Below are 20,169 nucleotides of genomic sequence, written 5' to 3' on the forward strand. Positions count from 1 at the left end.
ATTGTTTTTTTTTTTTTTTTGGTTCTTTACAAACAACACTCTTCTCATTCACATGTCTATTGAACAATTACTAATAATTACTCAAGAAATGAGGTGTGGTTTCCAATCCCCCTATGTTTTCAACTTTCTACTTTGGGCCATAATGGAAATAGTGGCCTATTTTTTCCGGGGGTGTACTTAAATACCAAAATGGGACATGGATAAAGGGGGTTAATATGTTCTACTTCTTCAGCCTGAGTCTTGGGGGATGCTCATTGGATTGCAGATGACTATACAGTTAAAAGTCTCCAAAATTGTGGTTGAATGCGAATTTGAAATTTTAGTCCAAATGCTGATTCTAGTGTGGATAATTTATATATTTTAAAAAGCATTACTAGTAGCTATTTGCAAATGCAGATTGGTTTTGAAGAATGCACAATTTCACATGTTTATAGAGAAATTAATATGATTGCTGACGTTCTATCCAAATATAACATGGACGGTGATATAGGCATCATCTATACGGAGCAACTTCCTTCTCAAGTTATCAATTCTCTTCTTCATGATTTGAGTGAAATTCGGGAAAATCTGTCATAACACTATCAGTTAATCCTTGTTTATTTTGGGATCCCATCTATCCAATAAAAAAGATAAAAAATAAAAAAAAGGTGGCCTATTTTTGGTTACATGGAGGCCTAAAATGGCCACACACAAAAAAACAGTGGAATTTGTAGAACATGCAAAGAGAGGAACAGAATTTAATTTAAAAAAAATTACATTAACTTATACTCAGGGTTACAGGGTATCTATTTACACAACTGCACAAGATATACATACACTACTGAAGCTTTTGGGCGGTATTTAATTACCAAATAAGACCTTTTGGTTGTGTTCATTCTTATAATTGTTAGCAGAAAGCTAACCAGATATATGATTCTTTACATTAAGAATACAGTCATCGATCTAAAGTAGAAAAATATGGAGCTTGGGACATTCTTCTTGGAGTCTGGCAATTCTCATCTGGTTTTGAGTTTTTTGGCGAAGTTTGTGGCATGAGCTCTGACAATCGAAGTCTTTCACTGGTTATCTTATTCTGTAACAAAAAGAATTGGAAACAAAACAGTTTTTCAGATCATAGCAATGTACATCTACTTAAAAAAAAAAAAAAAGACACTATCAAAGATAAACTGACGTACATACCTTAAACTTTAAATCTTGCAATTCTCTATCCAATGAAGTAACTTTGGTCTTGAGTTGCTCGAGTGCCTCTTCCGCAATGGAAGGATTTATATGGGGTATTGGTTTTGTTATTCCAGCAGCCTGAAAGTTAGTTCAAAAGGAAACATAATTCAGTCCTGGTTTTAAACGGAGCTATCATAACTCCATTGGTTTTTAATTCCTTATTCAGTGTGAATTAACATACCTTTAGAACACTAGTACACAGGCCTAATAACTTTTGTGCTAACTGCAACTTCTCCTCCTCAATTTCCTGTAGCAAATTCACATATATTGTCAGGAATCATAATAAAAGGGTGGAAATTGCACCTTTTCTCTATCTGTTACAACTTACAAAACAGTATAAAGTAACAAAACCCTACTAACCTTCACTTTGTTACTCAGTCGTTGCTCCTCATCAAAATCAACATAAGGGTTTCTCCCAATGGAAGCACGATAGCGAGCAAGCTCTTCCTTGCAACGTGATAGAAGAACCTCTGTCCGTCGAAGCTTAGTGCTAAGTTCTTCATTGTGGGTTTTTAGCATGTGATTTTCTTCCTGTTCAATTATAGATATAAGCATATAACATAATTAGATGGACTAGAAAAAGAATGATAGTTACAGAAAATCTTAATGATGTGCTTTTAGAAAGACTAAATTGGCATGTATATTTATACTGGTAGTATCTTGCCTTGATTTTTGCATGATGATGGATTCTTTGTTGGATGTTTTGCTGCCCAGACAGTTTATCTACTTCTCCTTCAAGTTCCCTCACCTTCTTTTTATGATTTATGTTCTCCATCTACAAGGATTAAATGAAGTAAGCTAAGATATCAAAAGAATGAATATTCACATTACTTAAGTATATTATTTCCAAAATACAATCTCTACCTTGAGCACCTCATTTTCAGTTTTGTGTAACTGATCTCGCTGTCGAAGTTTTTCCAAAGCAATTTGCACAGCTATGGTTTCAGCCTGCTTTCGTTCAATTTCCTCTAGCCATCTGGAATGTGAAGCTCAAAGAAACTTAAGACACATGGGAGATACATAGAAAATAACAATAATAGTAATGATAATAATAACTGATAGATAAATAAAGACTTTTAAGTCTGGTAGTTTGAAGCGTGCTCACCCTCTTCTTTCCTCAATGAATTCATTAAGCTGTTTCTTCAGCTTAACTACCTCCTGCTCCTGAATAATAGATTAAAGTTTATACATTAACACCCAAAAAGAAAAAGAAGAGAAAATCGTCCTGCCAAATTTCATATTTTCAAAAGTGAATACCTTTTCCTTAGATTCAAAACTATGAATCCGGGCCTTCTCTGTGATCTTCTGCACTTGTTGATTATCCAATAGTGACTAGCATTAACAAAAGAAGGGTAACGGTGAGATAAGCATATTTCATGAAATGGAAACGTAATTGTTCAAGCTCAGTTATGAAGTTAAATATGGCAAGGAAAGATCCTTTTCTTTCTGTTTCCATTGTATCATTTTGCGTAAGGGCAGTTCATTTTTGCATGCTGATTTCCTTACAAAGCAACAATAGTATATCTCTTATATTTGTTATACTGGTTGTAATGCATATTAATAGCATTGTTGGTTAGGACAACAGTTTGGAACTATATGATGTACCGCGTAAGTGGTCATATCCAACTTGACTCCCAGTAAATCCCGAATTACATCATGGGTCATGCTTTCGGCAGAAGCTAATCTGGCATTCAAATTAAATATCTGCATCACAAAAGAATAAAATTATGATAAAATAATGTGAACAACTTAAATCAAATACTAATGCTTATAGTGAAGCTGATGTCCACTGCATAGAACAATATAGACCTACCTCTTTCTGTCGACATAATGCTAAGGATTCAAGCTCTTCAATGCGGGTCCTTGCAGCCGTAAGTTCCTCATCCTTCTCAGATTTTATTTGTTGTGCCAAGCCCAATCCAATACATTTAAATGGGGAACCAGAGCCTCTAGACTTTGTGGCATATTTCTCTGTTTTGTTAGGTGCAGAACTTATGGCATGAGTCGTATGGCCTTCGGGTCTGACTTCTTCAGCCATGTTTTCCAATGCCTTGAACTGTTTCCAAATTTTAGGGTTACATAATTGGACATAAGCCAGGCTGCCAGGCAATATTATTACAACAAAAAAACAAATGCAATCTTTTACTATACCTTTTGCTTGTATTCACAAGCCTGTGCTTCTGCATGCAAATTTAACTCAGAGATATGTGCTTTATATTGGGCAATCTGTCAAGTAAAAACAGCAATGAAATTTCAACATAATGATAACATGATACAATTGGGTACTCGTTCATATCATGAAAGTTTGGTTCAACATTGGCAGCTTAGATCATAGTTAAGAGTTAAATACTTAAATGTAGTATAAGCAAAAGAACTTCACCTCTGCATCCTTCTCAGCTATATCCCTCTCGAGGATTTGTGCGTTCCGTTGGATTTCTTGAATGCTTTTCTCCTTCTCATCTATATGTCTATTATGTAAAATTAAAACATTTTAGTTTCTATTTATTAAAACAGTGGTCTATAAGTAAACTTGATGGGAGGATCATCCACAAACCTGCTCATGTCAGCATTAGCATTTTCAACATTCAGCATCTGATGTTTTACGGCATGAAGTTCAGATTCAAGCTCTTCTCCATGCAACCGTTGCCGTTCAGCCTCCTCCTTGACAATATCAACCTAAATAAGCGAGAATACATAATACATGTGAGGATAAATAATTTAGAAAACTAGAACAAGATTCATAACACTTAAAAGCACTTGAAATTGACCTTATTTTGTAGCACATTGACAGTACGTTCGAGCTCTTCTATAGACTGCTCTAAGAGCTTTACCTCTGCCTCTTTTTCATCAGCATAGGTCTTTCTTAACTCGGCTATCTGAAAATCAGGGCAGCAAACTAGAATCAGAAGATGTCAAATAAAAAGCTAAATAAAAATAAACATTTTGCGTTAAACAAGCATGCACCTGTTGAGTTTCATTTGCAATCACTTCAAATTCATCAGCCCGTGCCTGTTCCCTTTCCAGGTTCTCTTTCAAATTTAGCATCTCAACGTGGAGAAGATCCCTCTCACTAGCTAGTTCATTCAGATTGCTCATCAGGGATTCATTGGAGTCATTCATTAGGCCAAGAGCATTACTCATTTCCAGGACTTCCATTTTCAAGCTCTCAATAATCTTTTGCTTCTCTGTCAACTCCTTCTCACCAGAATTATGTGCTGCTGAGACATCTTCAATACGAGCTCTCAGCTCCACATTTTCACTGGATAGGACATTCAGAGATTCATGCTTTTGTAATATACCCAACTCAAGACGAGAGATTAAGTCAGTCTTCTCCTGCAATTGAGTTTCAAGCATTTGGATATTAGAATTGGCCTCATCAAGCTCACACGATTTTACACAAAGCTCATCCTCTAAAGCTTCCAAGGAAGCTACTACTTCCTTAAATTCATCTTGATGATCTTTATTTTTAGATGCAGATTCCTGCAATAAGCTCAGATCAAATAACAAACCTTTGAGAACATCATCCTTCCTCAGTAACTCGGCCTGAAGAGACAGATTTTCGGACACCAACTCCTCAGTATGGCACTCTAAGAAATCAAACTGCTCTATAACACTGTCCACAGTTTCATATATTTCTTCAGACATTTTGTCCAAAATCATGGCACCATCTTCCTTTATAATATTGCGCAGTCTATCACCTATCGAATCAGCTGTTTCCATAGAATCAACACAATTCTTAACTGTCACACTCCACATGGTCAGGACTTCCTCCCTACTTTTCTTGAGAGACCGAAGTTGTTCTCTGAAGAGAACATTCTCCCGCTTCAGTGTATCAGTATCTGTCTCAAACTTCCTTATCTCAATCTTAAGCGAGTCATTTTCCATCTCCAAACAGTTCATTCTGCTAAGCTCAGCATCTTTCTTCTTTAATGCATCTTGAAGTCCATGTGATGAGGTCTGTAACGTGTTAATATCATTCTGCAAGCTTTGGTTTTGTTGATCCAGGGCAGAAATCTGACTGGAAAATAGTTCTGAACTCCTCTCCTTGATGTTCAAATCTTCTTTTAGCTTTTGATATTCAGCTTCAAGTACGTGAACCTGGTTCAACAAACTCACCTCTGATTTCTTAACTTCACCAAGTTCACCTTTCAAAGCATCATTCGAACGAGCAACATCATTCAACAACTGAATGTCCTGTTCAAGAGCCTTGTTTGCATTATCTATACGTACAATATATAAATTACTTTGTTCCAGCTGTAACAACAGGTCCTCCCTCTCCTTTTGTACTTTCTTTTGGAGATAAGCAACTTCTACTTCTTCATCCAGTAAGAACTGTTCTTTAAAAATTGCATCAACCTTCAGAAGAACCACTTCTTTCTTGAAATCTTCCAGCATCGCAAAACAAGCTATATTCTCTCTCCCCATGTCAGCTTTGTGAATAGCCATCTCTTCTAGTTCTGATGCCAAGATAAGTGACTCAAAGTCTTTCGCACACCAATCTATCATTAGACACTCAGCTTGAGACTCGAGTGCCTTCTCTTTATCTTTGAGCAATTTCTCTTGATCTAGCATCAATGTGCCAAAGTTTGAGTTACTTAAGTCCAAGTCCTTCAGTAAAATATCAAGCTGGGATCCCATATAATTAGACCTTTGCAACATTAACTCCTCCTGAACCTGTAGTTCTGATATCTGTTTCTCAAAAGTGGTCACCTTCATATCAAGCTTCCCAGCTTCCTCTTCTTTTCTAGAGATGCGATCAAGACTGGTCTTAATGTCAGCCAGTAATTTCCCCTTCAGAATCTGGCACATCTCAAGCTCTCTTTTTGACCTATTATTGTGTTCCCTCAGATCAGCTACAACAGAACTAGATTCACACAGTCCGTGTTGAAGCAGACCATTCTCTACATTCAGCCCAGTCACTGTTTCTAGAAAAATTCCCATGTGACAGAGGTGTAGCACTGACACAGCACAATCCTTCACAATTATGTCAGACCAGATGTCCTCAAGCAATGAGTGAACAAACTTTGAGGAATCTGCAAGCAAAGACTTCACACTGCAGAAATCAGTGGATAAAAGCATGAAGTTTTCCTTGTAAGCACCCTGGAAGCCTGCAAGCATGCCCTCCAACTCTACAACTAAAGCCTTCATTTCCATTACATCTGATGCAAGCAACTCTTCAACATTTTCCAATTTCTGATTGCTCAGATCATTGATAGATTGCAAGCTTTGGACATCATTCAGTAATACATCCCTCTCACTGTTTAATGAGGCTTCTAGATTCTTCAGCCTCTCTATTTCAAGCTTCATCTTTTCATTGGATATCATCAGTTCATTGACCATTACATCTGCTTCCTTCATAGTATTTTGAGCCTCTTCAAACTTAGCAAGAATGCAAGCGACCTCAGCAGACTTCTGGGCTGAAACTAACTTTGCATCATCAACTTCTAGTTTAATCAACTGTGAGGAGAAAACAAGAAGTTGATAAAGTTGTGTCATACCAAAATATACCCATGACTGAGTAACTGAGTATGCATATGTTTACAATTATGACAGGAAAGAAGCATAAGAGAAAGACTAAGATCAACCGTACGATATTGTCACTTGAAGTTATTGTTTGTTTGATACACATAGGCTATAGGAAATTATTGTCATAGAGTAGGGTATAACCCATGAGAAAGAAAAAAATAACTAATCTAAAACTAATATAACTTACTTCTTTTGTTTGGCACCAGTGAGAGCCAGATTCCTGCACAATCTGTTCAAATGCCTCTAGTCTGTGATTGAGAGCTTCCAACTTCACTTTGAATTGCACTTCTACTTCATTCATGGTTGATTGCAGATTAAGAACCTGCGAACCAATAACTTTCATGCTATCCCGACTCTGTTTCTCATACATCCACAACACTTTGTTCTCTTCACGTAGGTTGTCCATCTCAGCCTGTACCTGTTTTAAGCTATCAAGGGCAGCTTCTATTTCCTTTTTCAGAAGTATAATGGTCACTTCTCTACCACACACATCCTTGGAAGGCTTCATATATTCCTGAGTGCATGGATTGTAGCAAATACTCTTCTCCACATCAAGAGAACACCCAGAAATATTAGCACTCAGGTCTTCGACATACTGTTTACTTCCATTGTGGTCTTGCACAATTTCTGTAGCTATCTGCAACAGTATCGAGGTATAGCATTTAGAAAATAGAACAATCTAAAGATTTCCTCTACAACCTAGAAGTGAACCTCAAGACGAAACTATCAGAAAGCCAAAAAAATATAACTTACCTTTCCTCCACCTTCTCCTTCAGAATTCTTAAAAACTACTTGTGAATCCTTTTCACAGCTTGTATGATGCTCCACATGTGGGTTCATGCATGACCTGAGTGTGGATACACCAGTTTTTAGCTCAGCCAATTTCTCCTTTGTCTTCGAAATGTTTTCTTCTTCAATATCTTCAAGCTTCTGTTCCATGGTGCAAGCACGTTCCTGCTCCTCAAAAAGCTCCTTTCTTAGATTATCACAGGTTCTCTCGCACTCAGCAAGCTCCCCACTTAGAGACTGAATTTTTTTCTCAGCTTCTGCTATCACAGTGGCCTGATCACTGAGAAGGGAAACCTTCATTGAGATCAACTCTTCTGATTCATTAAGCTGAATATTATTACGCTCTAATGCATCAAGATTATTACGATTCGTCTCTGCTAAGCTATTCACAACAATGAAGGCAACTGTTGCACAGACTGACGTTTTATTGATCTGGTCTTCAAGCAACTTCACTCTACTCTCCAGCTTTTCCACAGTAGATGTCTCTGTGTTCAACTGAGTTGACAAAAGGAGCATTTCTTTCTCTTTTTCACTATACTCCTGCTGGTGTGCTTCGGTAATGGCCAGTGCTGCTCCTCTCAGAGACTTCAGCATGCACTCAACATCACTTTTCTTGTTATTTGCATCCTCTAAACACTTCCTCAGGTCTTCAATCAAAGATTCCTTTTCCGAGACGATCCGTACAACCCTGCCAACTTGTTCAGAAATCCAAATTCTTTTCTCTGGAAAGGAGTTGGATATTAGGTTAAGCTGATCAGAAGCATCAACTAGCACCTCACATCCACCAGAAAGAACTTCTTCAATCTCACTGGACAATAATGTCCATTCTTCTGATAATGTTCTTATTTCTCCATCTTTCTCTCCAAGCTCTTTACTTAACCTTTCATTATCTGCATACAAGTTGTGCAGTTTCTCTTTCACCACTTTCAGTTCATTTTCCAGCATCAATACATTTTTGTTCACCTCCAGTTCTTTTAATTGGCTGTCTTGGACCTGCTGCTGAAGCATGCCAAGTTCTTCCTGCATACAGACAATTACCTCAGCAGTTTCAGCCTCGGCCTGCCTGCGGACTTCCTCCATTTCTTCTGCATTAGACACTTGAAATGCACGATCACTTTGGTAACACATATTCATTCTTTTGGCCATTTCAAGGGAATGTTGCATCCGCTTCAATTTTCCATGTAGTGGAGAGTCATGATTGTTTGAACTGCTTAAAGGTGATAAGTCTGAAAACTCCTTAGAAGTACATTGCTCCTTTAGAACCCTTAGTTCAAGCTCCTGTTTACTCAAAAGCTGCACATAACGGCTGTTACTATTCCTCAAGTCTTCCATCCCATTGTTTGACATGATTTGCTGAGTCTCAAAAGCTGCAATGATGCACTTAGCCTCTTGCAGTTTGCTGTTTGCATCATCATGTTGTTTGCTTTTGAGAGAGAGTTCTTCTTTTGCGAGCTGAAGATCTCTATTTAAGAAAAATACTGTTTCATCTTGAGAAGTCCTCTCTTCTTTTAAAATGATATTTACTATGTCCAATTCCAGCTGCAAACTCAGTATTTCTTCTGCATGTTCCCGTTCTATCTCCTCAATGTGAATAGCATTATGCACCTTAAATCAAAGGGTAGATTTTAGTGAGTCAAAGTAATATTAACATAGAACACAGGAATCTAAAGCATGTGAAGAATGCAAAACACACACAAACCATATAAACCAGGTAGTCACAATCTATTGGTCGCATAAAGAACTATACAATTAGGCCCACAGGATTCATTTTATTAAGTCTATGTTCTCTCTTCATTTTATTAAGTATATTGGTCTCCCCTTCTTTTAATGTTCCATACTACAAACAGTCAAGGAAACCAACCAAGTCATATATGCATATACCTCTGAAGCCGCATCACCATCTTGATGAATGGGTGTAGATCTGAGAGAGTTCAACATTTTGCGTAGATCATCAATTTCTCTGCAACAATTTGGAAAGAAGAAAATTACATAAGAAAAACAGCAATAACCAAGAGAACCAAAGACCGCCAGAATTGGAAAAACAGGAGGAAAGAATGTTCTAACCGACTGAGTCTTGCATTATCCTCCAAACAAGCATTTAAACTGCGCCTGCATCCATCTAACTCTTCACAAGTGTCTTTTAACTGAAACGAATGAAAATCATACATATGGATATGAGAAAACTAATTAAGGTACTATTTGGATGTTTTGTAGAAAACTAAGATGGGACTAAATTGAACCTTCAGACTGAGAGGATCATTTTCTTTGTTGGTGCACATGGCTTCCTGCTTCAATGAAAGATATATAATTAGGCAACAAAAAGTTATTTCAAACCAAACATAAACAAATATTGGGCCTGCAATTGACTCCTGAAAAATTTGAGGTACATAAAATGCATGAGGAGCAAATAGAAAGCCACTCCCATCTTCCTTCCCCATTTACCACCATATATTCTGGAAATGGATGAAATGTGAAATATAAAGAGGTAAAAACTTCAACTGAAGTAACCAACCTGAGCTTCCATACTAAAATTTGGATTGCTATGCTGCTTCGAGGGTTCATCAAGAAATTGAAGGAGCTGAAAAGAACATCCTCATTTATTCAAGTGTATTGAACCAAAATAAAATCTCAAGAAGAGAACCAAAGATACTTTGTTATATATCTGTAAGTACCTGATCTCGCAGTTTCGATACTTCATCCAAGAGTAAATCTCTCTCTCCTTCCTCATAATATTCTTCTAACCTATGAATGCCACATGTTCACAATTAAGGGATGGGTATAATTAACAGAACAGGTCTTAACTTGATTCATGTCAACAGATACTACCTTCTAAGTTGGTGCAGAAGCCTTATATTCTCATATGCAAACCTGGTCACTTCAGGATTCTTATCAAGTTTAGCTTGAAGTAGCTGAATCTCTTCTGAGAGTGCTCTGTTCTCATCAAGTAAATAAGCCTCCGCAGGAATAGAACCATTCAGTAGTGACTCCATCTTTTTAATTTTGTCTTCCCGAAACCTAAGCATCATTTTAGTGGATCTAGTGTCTTCCTCTCTTTGACAAACCTAAGAAGCAATGAATGTAAAGAGTCAAGCCATGGTTTAGAGGAAACACTCAAAAAGAATTACAATTAAGAAAAAATAAAATAAAAAAGGTTCCCAATATACCAAGCGGTTCAAATGCTCTTTTTCCACTTCAAGTTGCTTGATGATGGCTTCTGCCATTTGCTCCCGGCGAAGGGCACCGGCAAGTGTTTTCTCCAAAGACTTTAACTGATTCACCATAATTTTCAGCCATAAGTTCAGATTGTATTACCAGGAAACACAGTAGACGCAGTTTTGCAGTCCTACAACTAAAAGAATGGAAATAAAGAGGAATATGTGAAGCTAATGGGTGATGAATTATTTTTTTATTTTTGTTTGAGAATGCGAATATCTGATGCTTTCCTACAGAGTGCACGTCTTTTAGGTCATTAATATGAAACAGCAACATTTAGCTTAATGCCAAAGAAGAAACAACATAGACAGCATATGCTAATATAATTTTCCTAATCAATAACAGAACATTCTTCTAACACATAAAATTGCTATTGTATATGAAAAATTTATTCTAGCAAAGCAAGCAGACCTGTTTGGTGGACATTCTCACAGTTCCTTTCACATCATTATCAAGAAAATCATCCTGACATTGTAGGTCCATGTTACATATGTTTCCAATATAATCAATTTTCTGGACTTGACTGTCTTCAAAATTGGTGGAACCAAATGACAACGACCGGGAGACATGATGACGTTTAAGAATGGAGAGCTCCTCCTGTTCCAGAAATCACCCATTGTATTAACTATAATTATTTGATACGTGAAAACACATGTAATATAGACAACCAGATCCACCTTTAGAAGTCGTATTTGGTGTTGTAGAGCAACGCAATCTCCTATAGAATCTTCATTCACCACAGCCTGCATGTTGAAACAAGAAAATATATTAATTCAATAATCGACTGATGCTCAACAGATTCAATGATATAGCTTATCAACACTGCTTTTTGTGTGAAGCTTACATTGTTTTGAATAAGTTTTGCTCGCTGGGCAAATTTAAGCGTGTTCAACGTTTCAGCTGCACAACTGTAGCCAAACGAAGAATAAGTCAAATTGTTAAAAAAGGTTCATTCAAGTTCTGCGGCCAAGTGTATAAATGAAAATGAAGTCCAAGCAGTTAACCAAATGACTATAGATGAAAAACAAACCCGATAGAAGGGCTGACATTTGAAATGATCATTGTTTTTGAGTTACCACCAAGTGAGTCCTGCAATTATTTGGTACCAAGATTAAAATCATGTCTACGAAAACTAAGACTGATTAAGGCAGAATAGATGAAATTACACTTAACCTGTAAAAGGAAGGTTAGCCTAGAGTCTCTATAAGGTATGTGTTTTATCTTCCCGTGTGCCACATCCACAAGAACCATGATGACATGACTACAAAAGGCACATTCCCATTATCACCGAATAGATCTTAAACAAGAAACACATGAATATTGTATAAGAAAAGCAAAGGAATGTAAATTATAAAAATAAAAATACCCAAGTGTAGATAATGATTTATTAATACTAGCTGCTTCCTTCAACCGCTCACCCTCAGCACCAGAAGTCTTCTGCCTACAAAGAGTAAAAGGGCGGAGGGTTAATGTCATACAGATCTTCTTCTTTTTTTATAAAGGGGTAATGTTATACAGATGAGTCCTGATTTTAAACAAGGTTGGGATTGATACCATACCTTTCTGAACCAGCCAAATCAACTAAGTTTAACCTAGCAAAGCGCAAGTTAGACGTTGAATCCGTTTCCCATCTGCTCTCAATTACACAAGTGAAGACACTGTGTGAACGACTACTTTCTCTGTTCATATTTGTTGCAGCAACTTTCCTATTTGAAGAACCCTACATACAACAAATTACAATTTAGTTCAGTTAGTGATGCACGCCGCAAATAATAGAGAGATTCATGTCACAATCTTAGCAAGATTATGATTAATGGTGTGAACCTGGATTAGTAGCCTCAAAATATCACTCACGGTACGAACTTCAAATTCAGAGAGATTTTCAACATAAACACCTTTCTGCACATCCTCCCGCAGCTTAAAACACAACAAACAATAACACAATGAGAAAAAACTACAAGACAATCAAAGGTCATGGCACTTGTAGAAGAATCAACTTACAAGCAAATTGGAAGAAGAGGGATCAAGGAGATCCGTAATTTGTTCATTGTAAATTTCTAGGAAAGAGCACTTGCAATTGTATTTTAGTTTCTCATCCCTCCGACTTTCCTCTTCCTGAATATACACAGAATAAGTAGAAGGATATAGTGAAAAACTTGTACATTCTCACACAACCTTAAAATTAAACTAGCAAACATAAAATATTACCGCTTGAATCCTTGCAAATAAAAACTCAAAAATGCGCGGTGTCATTCCACGATGAGGACTGGGCTTATCTTCTAAATCATCAATTTCCCCAAGCATGGTATATGTCTTCCCACTTCCTGTCTGCATGATCAAAGCCCACAGTATGAACACTTTGGAAAAACGAAGCAACTAGGATTACAAGAAGCTCTAACGGTGAGAAAGTCATTGAGTTTCGAGGGTCATAGGCAATGCTATTGCATACACATCCGTGTTAAGTCTTATTAGTTGGAACATGTCTGCTATATGATTCATACTAGCATGATCATTCCAAGTAATAATATAAATAATAGGCCAATAGGGTAGACTCAAAAAAAGAAATTGATATACTATAATAACGTACTCTATAGAGTAACTAGATTAAACATATTGTACTAGGTTGGCTTCAAAGATATATCTATGCTTCCATTTAGTGGCACAAAATATGAAATTCAAGCAGTGAGAAAAGCAAACTTAAGCCATATTAGTTTCCTTAATATTGGTACAAAAGTTTGCATTGTCTGCTAGGTGGTAACTTGGTAAGGCATATTCTCAAGTAATTACGTATGTAAAACCAATTTGGGTCACATGCAGTCCTAAAATAATTGTCTCAACATCAAACTTTAAGTCCAGAAAAGTAGAGAAAGTTCATGGATCTCAAAGTATAAATTCATAACAGTACTTGGTGCTAAACAGCACCTAACTATATTCTTTACCTGACCATAGGCAAACATACAGCTGTTATACCCCGACAAGCAATTCTCTACCATTGGTAAACCAGCCGTCCTGAAAATCATTTCCTGCGAAACTCTCAAAATTCAAACCAAAGCTAACAGTTTAAAGGCATAAAAATGGATATCATATTGTAACCTTGACTCAACCCACACCTGGTCAACTGTTTCACATGCTACATGATCAAATGTGAATCGAGTTTCTGGTTGGCCAATCCAAGAAATGGTCTGAGCATTTTCTTGCTTCAAACACCTGTTGTAACCATGTGTACTTCGCTCCATGCTATTCAGAGGACGCACACGTATAAGAACCTAAAACAAACTTACACATTAGCTTGACTTGCAATATACTACTCAAAAATGCGCAAATTCTATTGTCTTTGATCATCAAATAACACAACATAAAGTCCTAATATTCATTAGACTCGACATAAATGGAAAATTTGGATTACAAAGATGATTTTTTACCTGTACATTGTGCTCCATCCAAAAAGATGTGTCTTCCTTGAGATCAAAGTGAGGTACTTCAACCGAATTCACCACCGTAGTAGAAGGACCACTAGAAATGGGAATCCCTTTGTACAATGCAGCAAAGCTCCCACCTCGACCACCAACACTTCCATCCACCTTATTCCGAAACCCCGAATTCGGAGGCTTCGAAACACTCTTAGTTGGCGTAGTATGTGTCGAATTACTCTCCGAATAACTCGAACCACATTTCCCAACCGTCCTGGCTATCCGAGGAGTCAAATTTGCCAAACCCCCATTTCCATTACCACCTCCTCTGCTCACTTGGGCCGTACAAGTACCCCCATCCTCATGAAAATCACCCGAATCATTCCTCTGAGCCCACCCGAACCGTTTCCGAGCCGAAAACGCAGCACCGTGCTTTTCCGGTGTCCGGAGAGGCAACCCCGGATCGGAAGCTTTGGCCTTGGAAGCTTTAGTCGGCGTCTTTTCAACCCTACTCCGGACTCCTGACTCTTGTTCCGGCTTAGGGTTCTGAGCCGGGTCTTGAATCGGGTTAAACGGAGCTCTCGACGACTCCGAGCTTGTTCGGCCCGTCGCCGCTAACTCCTTAGTGTTCACTGGCACGTTCTCCGCCTCTTCTTTTCTTCCCGAATTCGATCGCAACAATTTAAAATCCCTCATCATCCTGATGCACACAAATCCAACACAGAGACAAAGAGATTAGGGTTTCTGAAGAAGCAGATTGATATAAAATTTGGATTTGTGGATGGAATTACAAACCTGAAAGACGAATTGAGAAACAGAATCCGAAGCGGGCGAAGTCCTATACTTGAATTTGGTGATGAATCTCGAGTCTTCTTCTCCGTCCAGCTTGGTTTTGAGCTCTGAGCATTTCTGAGAGTTTGACTGTGACTGTGGTTCGGTTTTGGGGTTTTGAACTGGGAGTGTGGGAAAAGCTAAAGAGGGACGGCTGAGATTTGATCTGGATTTGAAATTGAGGGAGAGTCGCGGTATTGGGATTTGAATTGTGGGGGCATTTTGGTCAGAGATGGAAGAAGGCAGTTATGACAACAAATTCAAATTGCCAACGGCTACGCGTTACAATGTCCATAAGATTTGGAAATTTCGGGTTATGATCTGGACAAAGAGGGGGATATGGAGGGGCCCAAGCCCACACCAACGTTAGTCCCCGTCGACCAGAAAATAAACAATCTTTGAGTATTTAGAAATTAGTGAAATTACTAGGAGAAATTCAAGAAAAGATATTAAATTTAGGCGGTAGTAAAAAATGCGTTTATGTTTTCTATTTTTTTACTGTTTGGGTTGTAGATAAGTCATTTTAGCTATCTTGTGTAATAATATCGGATGTACAATGATTGTATATGAATAATTTTAAATACACAATTCTTCTTTATTAATGCACATCCCTTAATTTTTTTTATCTCTTTTTTCACATTTTTCCTTTTATATCCTTTCACTTTTTTTCTTGCAGAAATAGCTGCTTCTCATATTGGTTTCTACTATCACAAAATTCAACCAGAACAGAAATCCCAAGTTCGTAAGGTGGAACATGATTTCAGTGATGTAATCTAAATATAGCTAAGGTATAAAGACCACGGGATGATTTCTTTAATTTGTAGTTTTGGACCTTATTGTGACTATTTGTGAGGGAAGATCTTATATCTACTATTGCTGATTTGTCTGCTCCTAACTTGATAGCCTCTTTGTTTGCTTTGATGAACCTTGAAACAGCACCCTTTACATACTCATGAGCTTCCTTCACACTCATCTTCTTGCTCATTCCATAAGGGAAGCTGCTCAAGAAGTGATCTCCATTAAGCACTACAGCTAACTGGTCTACCACCCCCTGAAACTCAGATAGACCACTGTTATTCTTTTGCCCCTGTGGTCCTCAAGCGTCATATCCAGCAATATCACTGGGAAATCTGTCCTCAAAGAAGTTAATAGTCCAAAAACTTGTTCAAATGTCTCAACCCATGCAGGCATGCATCCCTATGAGTCAATAAATTCGAGGAGAGATTAAACATCTTCTTTATTGTGGCAAGGATTGAAGAATGCTCAAACTCAGAATTTGGAGTAGGTCCTTGTGGACCATTTATTACGGTCCCTTTCTTGATCTCTGGAGAGGCCATAATCGTCGATTCGTTGGCACGCGAAACCCAAGCCGAACAAACTTGAATAAGGAGCAGGGCCGCCAATTAAGTAGTGTTTTTTTTCGATTAGAATGGGGAAGAGGGTTGAAATAGGAATATAAAAATTTATAAAAAAAAGTGGGGTGTGTATCTAGTATAAAGGGATGTGTATATAAAATTTCTCATTATATATTAGTGGAAATTCTACATACAAAAAAAAAAAACTATATAGAGTTTTCCATTATAATAGACAAAATAAAAAAATTATGAACAACATTAGAAGGTAAAACATATGAGACTGTTATTCCTTGAAATTGAAAATGGCATGGGGAATGAAATTCACACCCTATATTTCGTATTTTAATATCTTAACATCACATTTATTACAATCCATACCACAAAAAGACAAAAATTAATATACTAAAAAAATTAAACATGGAGTGTGGATTGTAAAATGAGGAGTGTGAATTTCACTCTCCTTGTAGATTAAGGACTCATTTCTATAACCTCAATGCCGTCTTTTCCTCTCTGATTCCTTGCGAAAGTATTCTCGTTTGCAGCTAGCTAAACCTAGTGGCGGTGCTATACCTATGACCGAAAAGGCTAGGTCTTCCCTCTTATCTGTTCATTCTTCGAGTGACTGTGGTGGTTCTGTTCTTCATCGTGGATCCTTCTCTGTCCTCGCTTTGTCTCTTTTCAGCAGGGTTGCAAGTCATGGTGCTCGTGAACTCAAGTCTTCTAGTCGGTGGTGGTCATAGGTTTTAAATATCTGCGATATTTCCGATATCTCTCCCGATATCTCCTTTTTTCAACCGACCGATATATTTAGGGGGTAAATATCTTATCTTTTACCGTTTCTGTGAAATTTCTCTGACAACGTCAAATATCCCCGATATATTAGATATTTGAGACATATCCCCGATAAAGTGAAGAAATATCTGTAAAATTTGATGTTAAAAAAAAAAAAAAAACTCAGTAATTCTCTAAATGAAAATCTGTGTGAAGAGAGATCTCCTAAAGGCAAATCTGAGTGAGGAGAAATCCCCTCAAGTTGAATCTAGGTGAGTAGAAAATTCCCTCAAGGTGAATCTAGGTGAGGAAAAAAATCCCCTCAAGGCGAATCTAGGTGAGGAGAAATACCCTCAAAGCGATTTTGGGTGAGAAGTAATTCTCTAAAAGTCTAAATGCAAATCTGTGTGAGGAGAGATTTGGTACTGTGTAGTCTGTGACTATGTCTGTAACTCTATATGTAGTTTGTAACTCTGTAGTTGAATAATAGAAAGAAGATAAAAGCTTGTATACTGCTACTACAACATGAAGCTGCGGCTGCGAGATAAACATGCAAAGAATAATGTGGTCAATGAAAACAACTATATAGATCTACTTCATGTTACAAGCAAGCCGCTTGATAATGGCATTGATCCACTTCATGATAGGATTATGCCTGCACACCTCGATGATGAAGCTGGAAGACCTCTTCCACAAGTTGTAGAAACTGCAACTAATGTTGGAATCAACGTAGAGAGAGTCTTATCTGAAGAAGTTGTTAAAAACTCAGAAGATAATTCAGATAGTGATGATGCGTGGGGTGGTACAGCAACTCCAAATAGTTCTGATGATGGTAGAGAGGGTGGAAGCAGAACAGGTGGTGGAGGTGAAAGATATGAATATGGACAATCTTCTGTGGATGGAGGATTCCAATTAACCTGTGAAGGTAATTTTGATCATACTACCCAAGATGAAGACCACGGAGTGAGAACAGCTGGTCATGGTGCTCAAGAGAAGACCAGATATGGGAGGAGGACTAGAGGTGCAACTGATGATAAAAGTACCTCATCTGATGTTTCTTCAATTGCCTTAAGTTTTGACTCTATCAGTTTAGGCACAGAGCGCAGTGGGATCTCAAATGAATCTCATGAAGGCAACAATCAATTTGGTTATGATGCTTATGGATATAATCAATATGGAGAAGTATATGATCAGTCATCCAGTTGGGTTCATCCTTATTATCTCCTTATAGGGGAAACAGTCAGCAGCTCTAAAGAGATCTATAACTATCATGTTCATCACTACAATTCGCACTCTATGGGTCATATGTCTTGGTCTGATTATTGCATTTTCGTAGACTAGCGAGCGGCTTTTCAACCGCCTAGTCTCTTTTTGGATGTAAATGAATTTGACATTCATATGTATTTATATGTAGTTCTAAATTTCTAATAAATTGACTTTTTTTCAAAAACGACATTTTGTTACCCTGTATCCCCGATATATCCCCGACATTTCCGATATCTCCCTTTTTCAAAGCACCGATATATATGAAGATACCGATATTTAAAACCTTAGTCATTCTTGTAATACCCCGAAAATTAGTTATTAATTTTTGAGTGTTTTCTGGAATTTATTTTGTTGGTTGTTTGTGATTAGTTGGTTCGAGAAGTAGAAGAATTTCGAAAGAATATTTACTCGAAACGCTTTATTTTCGAGGGGTCAAGAGTTGACTTTTTATTTGTTAGGTTTCTTTGAAAACTTCCTTCAGGAAAGTCATAGAGCACATTGATACGAGTTCGTGGACATGTGGCACACGAAAATCGGAGATTGTATGAAGAAGTTATGTGCGGTGGAAGTTATTTCTATTTTTGAAAATTTTAGTATAAATAGGATTTTTCACCAAAACCTCGACCCGGAAGGAAAGAACTGATCTTATCCAAATCCATTTCGCGTTTTCGGCCTCTTCCGGCGGCGAGACCACCACCAACCAACTCAAATTTTCCTCCCCGTGGTAGTAGCTTCACTGTATCAAATCACAAACGGCAGACCGAATGGCGAAAGCAAGGCGGCACTGACCCAGATTGAAATTTCTCCTCCGGCCACGGCGGCAACTAAAACAGGTAATGTTGAAACTCTCTTCCTCCTGGTTCAATCCATGTAAGCCTTGAAGATCGATTCGAAGTGTGGAGCGAGAAATCACAGTTTGAAGGTCAATGGTTATGATTTTTCGGGCACAATCTAGCTTGATCTAGGCTGAATCGGCCTTGGTGCTAGTTATGAATGTTGTTCGTCGTGTTGAGATCTTGAAGTTGATCGGAGTTGATTGTCCTGACAGCGACTTTGACTCAGCAGTGCGTGGGCTTCATGTGCAGCCGCCTGCAGTGGCGCGTCAGACCATTCTAGGGGTAGCTCTTTGCTCCGCTAGCCTCCATTCATCGATACAAACATGTGAGTATGTTTACTTTTGTGTTTGCTAGACTTTTTGGTTAAGTTGAATTATCTGCAATTTCGGTTTGTTAGGTTTTCGATTCGTGAGGATCCGACTAATGTATCATCCTTATGGTTGGATGGTTTGATCCTAGAAGTGTTTTTGAGGCCTTAGGTAGTCTCCGATGGGGTTTCGTCTCGATTGACGTTTCATTCGGCTTATAATTCTCGTGTTTCGAACTTTAAAACGGTTGTGTGCTTTGTGTTGTATTGAGTGCACTACACCAATTTTTCAATCAGACGACAGTTTTTCACTGTCGTCTGATTATAGGCATTGCTGTTGTCTATCTCAATGCCGTCTGATACATAATCAGACAATACCAGAAAACTGTCGTCTGATAAAGTTTAGTACAACAGCAGCTACTATCATGTCTGTTGTCTGAATACCACGAAGAACAACAGCAGCTTATATACTTACTGTTGTCTGATAAAGTTTAGTACAACAGCAGCTACTATCATATATGTTGTCTGAATACCACGAAGAACAACAGTAGCTTATATACTTACTGTTGTCTGAAGGCTGTGCCAGACAACAGGGGCTTATATGCTTGCTGTTGTCTGAAGGTTGATCAGAAAATATGTACTTG

At 37.8% G+C, this 20,169-nt stretch overlaps 1 protein-coding gene across 1 annotated transcript; it reads right to left on the reverse strand.

The window, feature by feature from the left end:
* Positions 1–763: 763 nt before the first annotated feature.
* LOC112171144 (kinesin-like protein KIN-12D) lies at positions 764–15,151 on the reverse strand. The gene is made up of 38 exons (XM_024308372.2): positions 14,955–15,151; positions 14,172–14,859; positions 13,860–14,015; positions 13,689–13,772; positions 12,958–13,077; positions 12,751–12,864; positions 12,574–12,666; positions 12,309–12,469; positions 12,116–12,190; positions 11,923–12,010; positions 11,780–11,838; positions 11,594–11,657; positions 11,427–11,492; positions 11,161–11,346; positions 10,701–10,805; positions 10,363–10,598; positions 10,209–10,278; positions 10,049–10,114; positions 9,777–9,821; positions 9,601–9,680; positions 9,418–9,496; positions 7,501–9,141; positions 6,935–7,384; positions 4,186–6,678; positions 3,990–4,097; positions 3,776–3,897; positions 3,602–3,689; positions 3,373–3,447; positions 3,035–3,277; positions 2,827–2,925; positions 2,479–2,553; positions 2,327–2,385; positions 2,086–2,197; positions 1,886–1,996; positions 1,582–1,752; positions 1,403–1,468; positions 1,180–1,299; positions 764–1,072 (listed from the first exon to the last, which is right to left on the reverse strand). The coding sequence occupies exons 2-38, from the start codon at positions 14,856–14,858 to the stop codon at positions 935–937; spliced, it is 8,805 nt and encodes a 2,934-aa protein (XP_024164140.1). The 5' UTR covers position 14,859; positions 14,955–15,151; the 3' UTR covers positions 764–934.
* Positions 15,152–20,169: the final 5,018 nt, after the last annotated feature.

This window comes from Rosa chinensis, chromosome 6 (assembly GCF_002994745.2).
Source record: "Rosa chinensis cultivar Old Blush chromosome 6, RchiOBHm-V2, whole genome shotgun sequence".
Lineage (NCBI taxonomy): Eukaryota > Viridiplantae > Streptophyta > Magnoliopsida > Rosales > Rosaceae > Rosa > Rosa chinensis.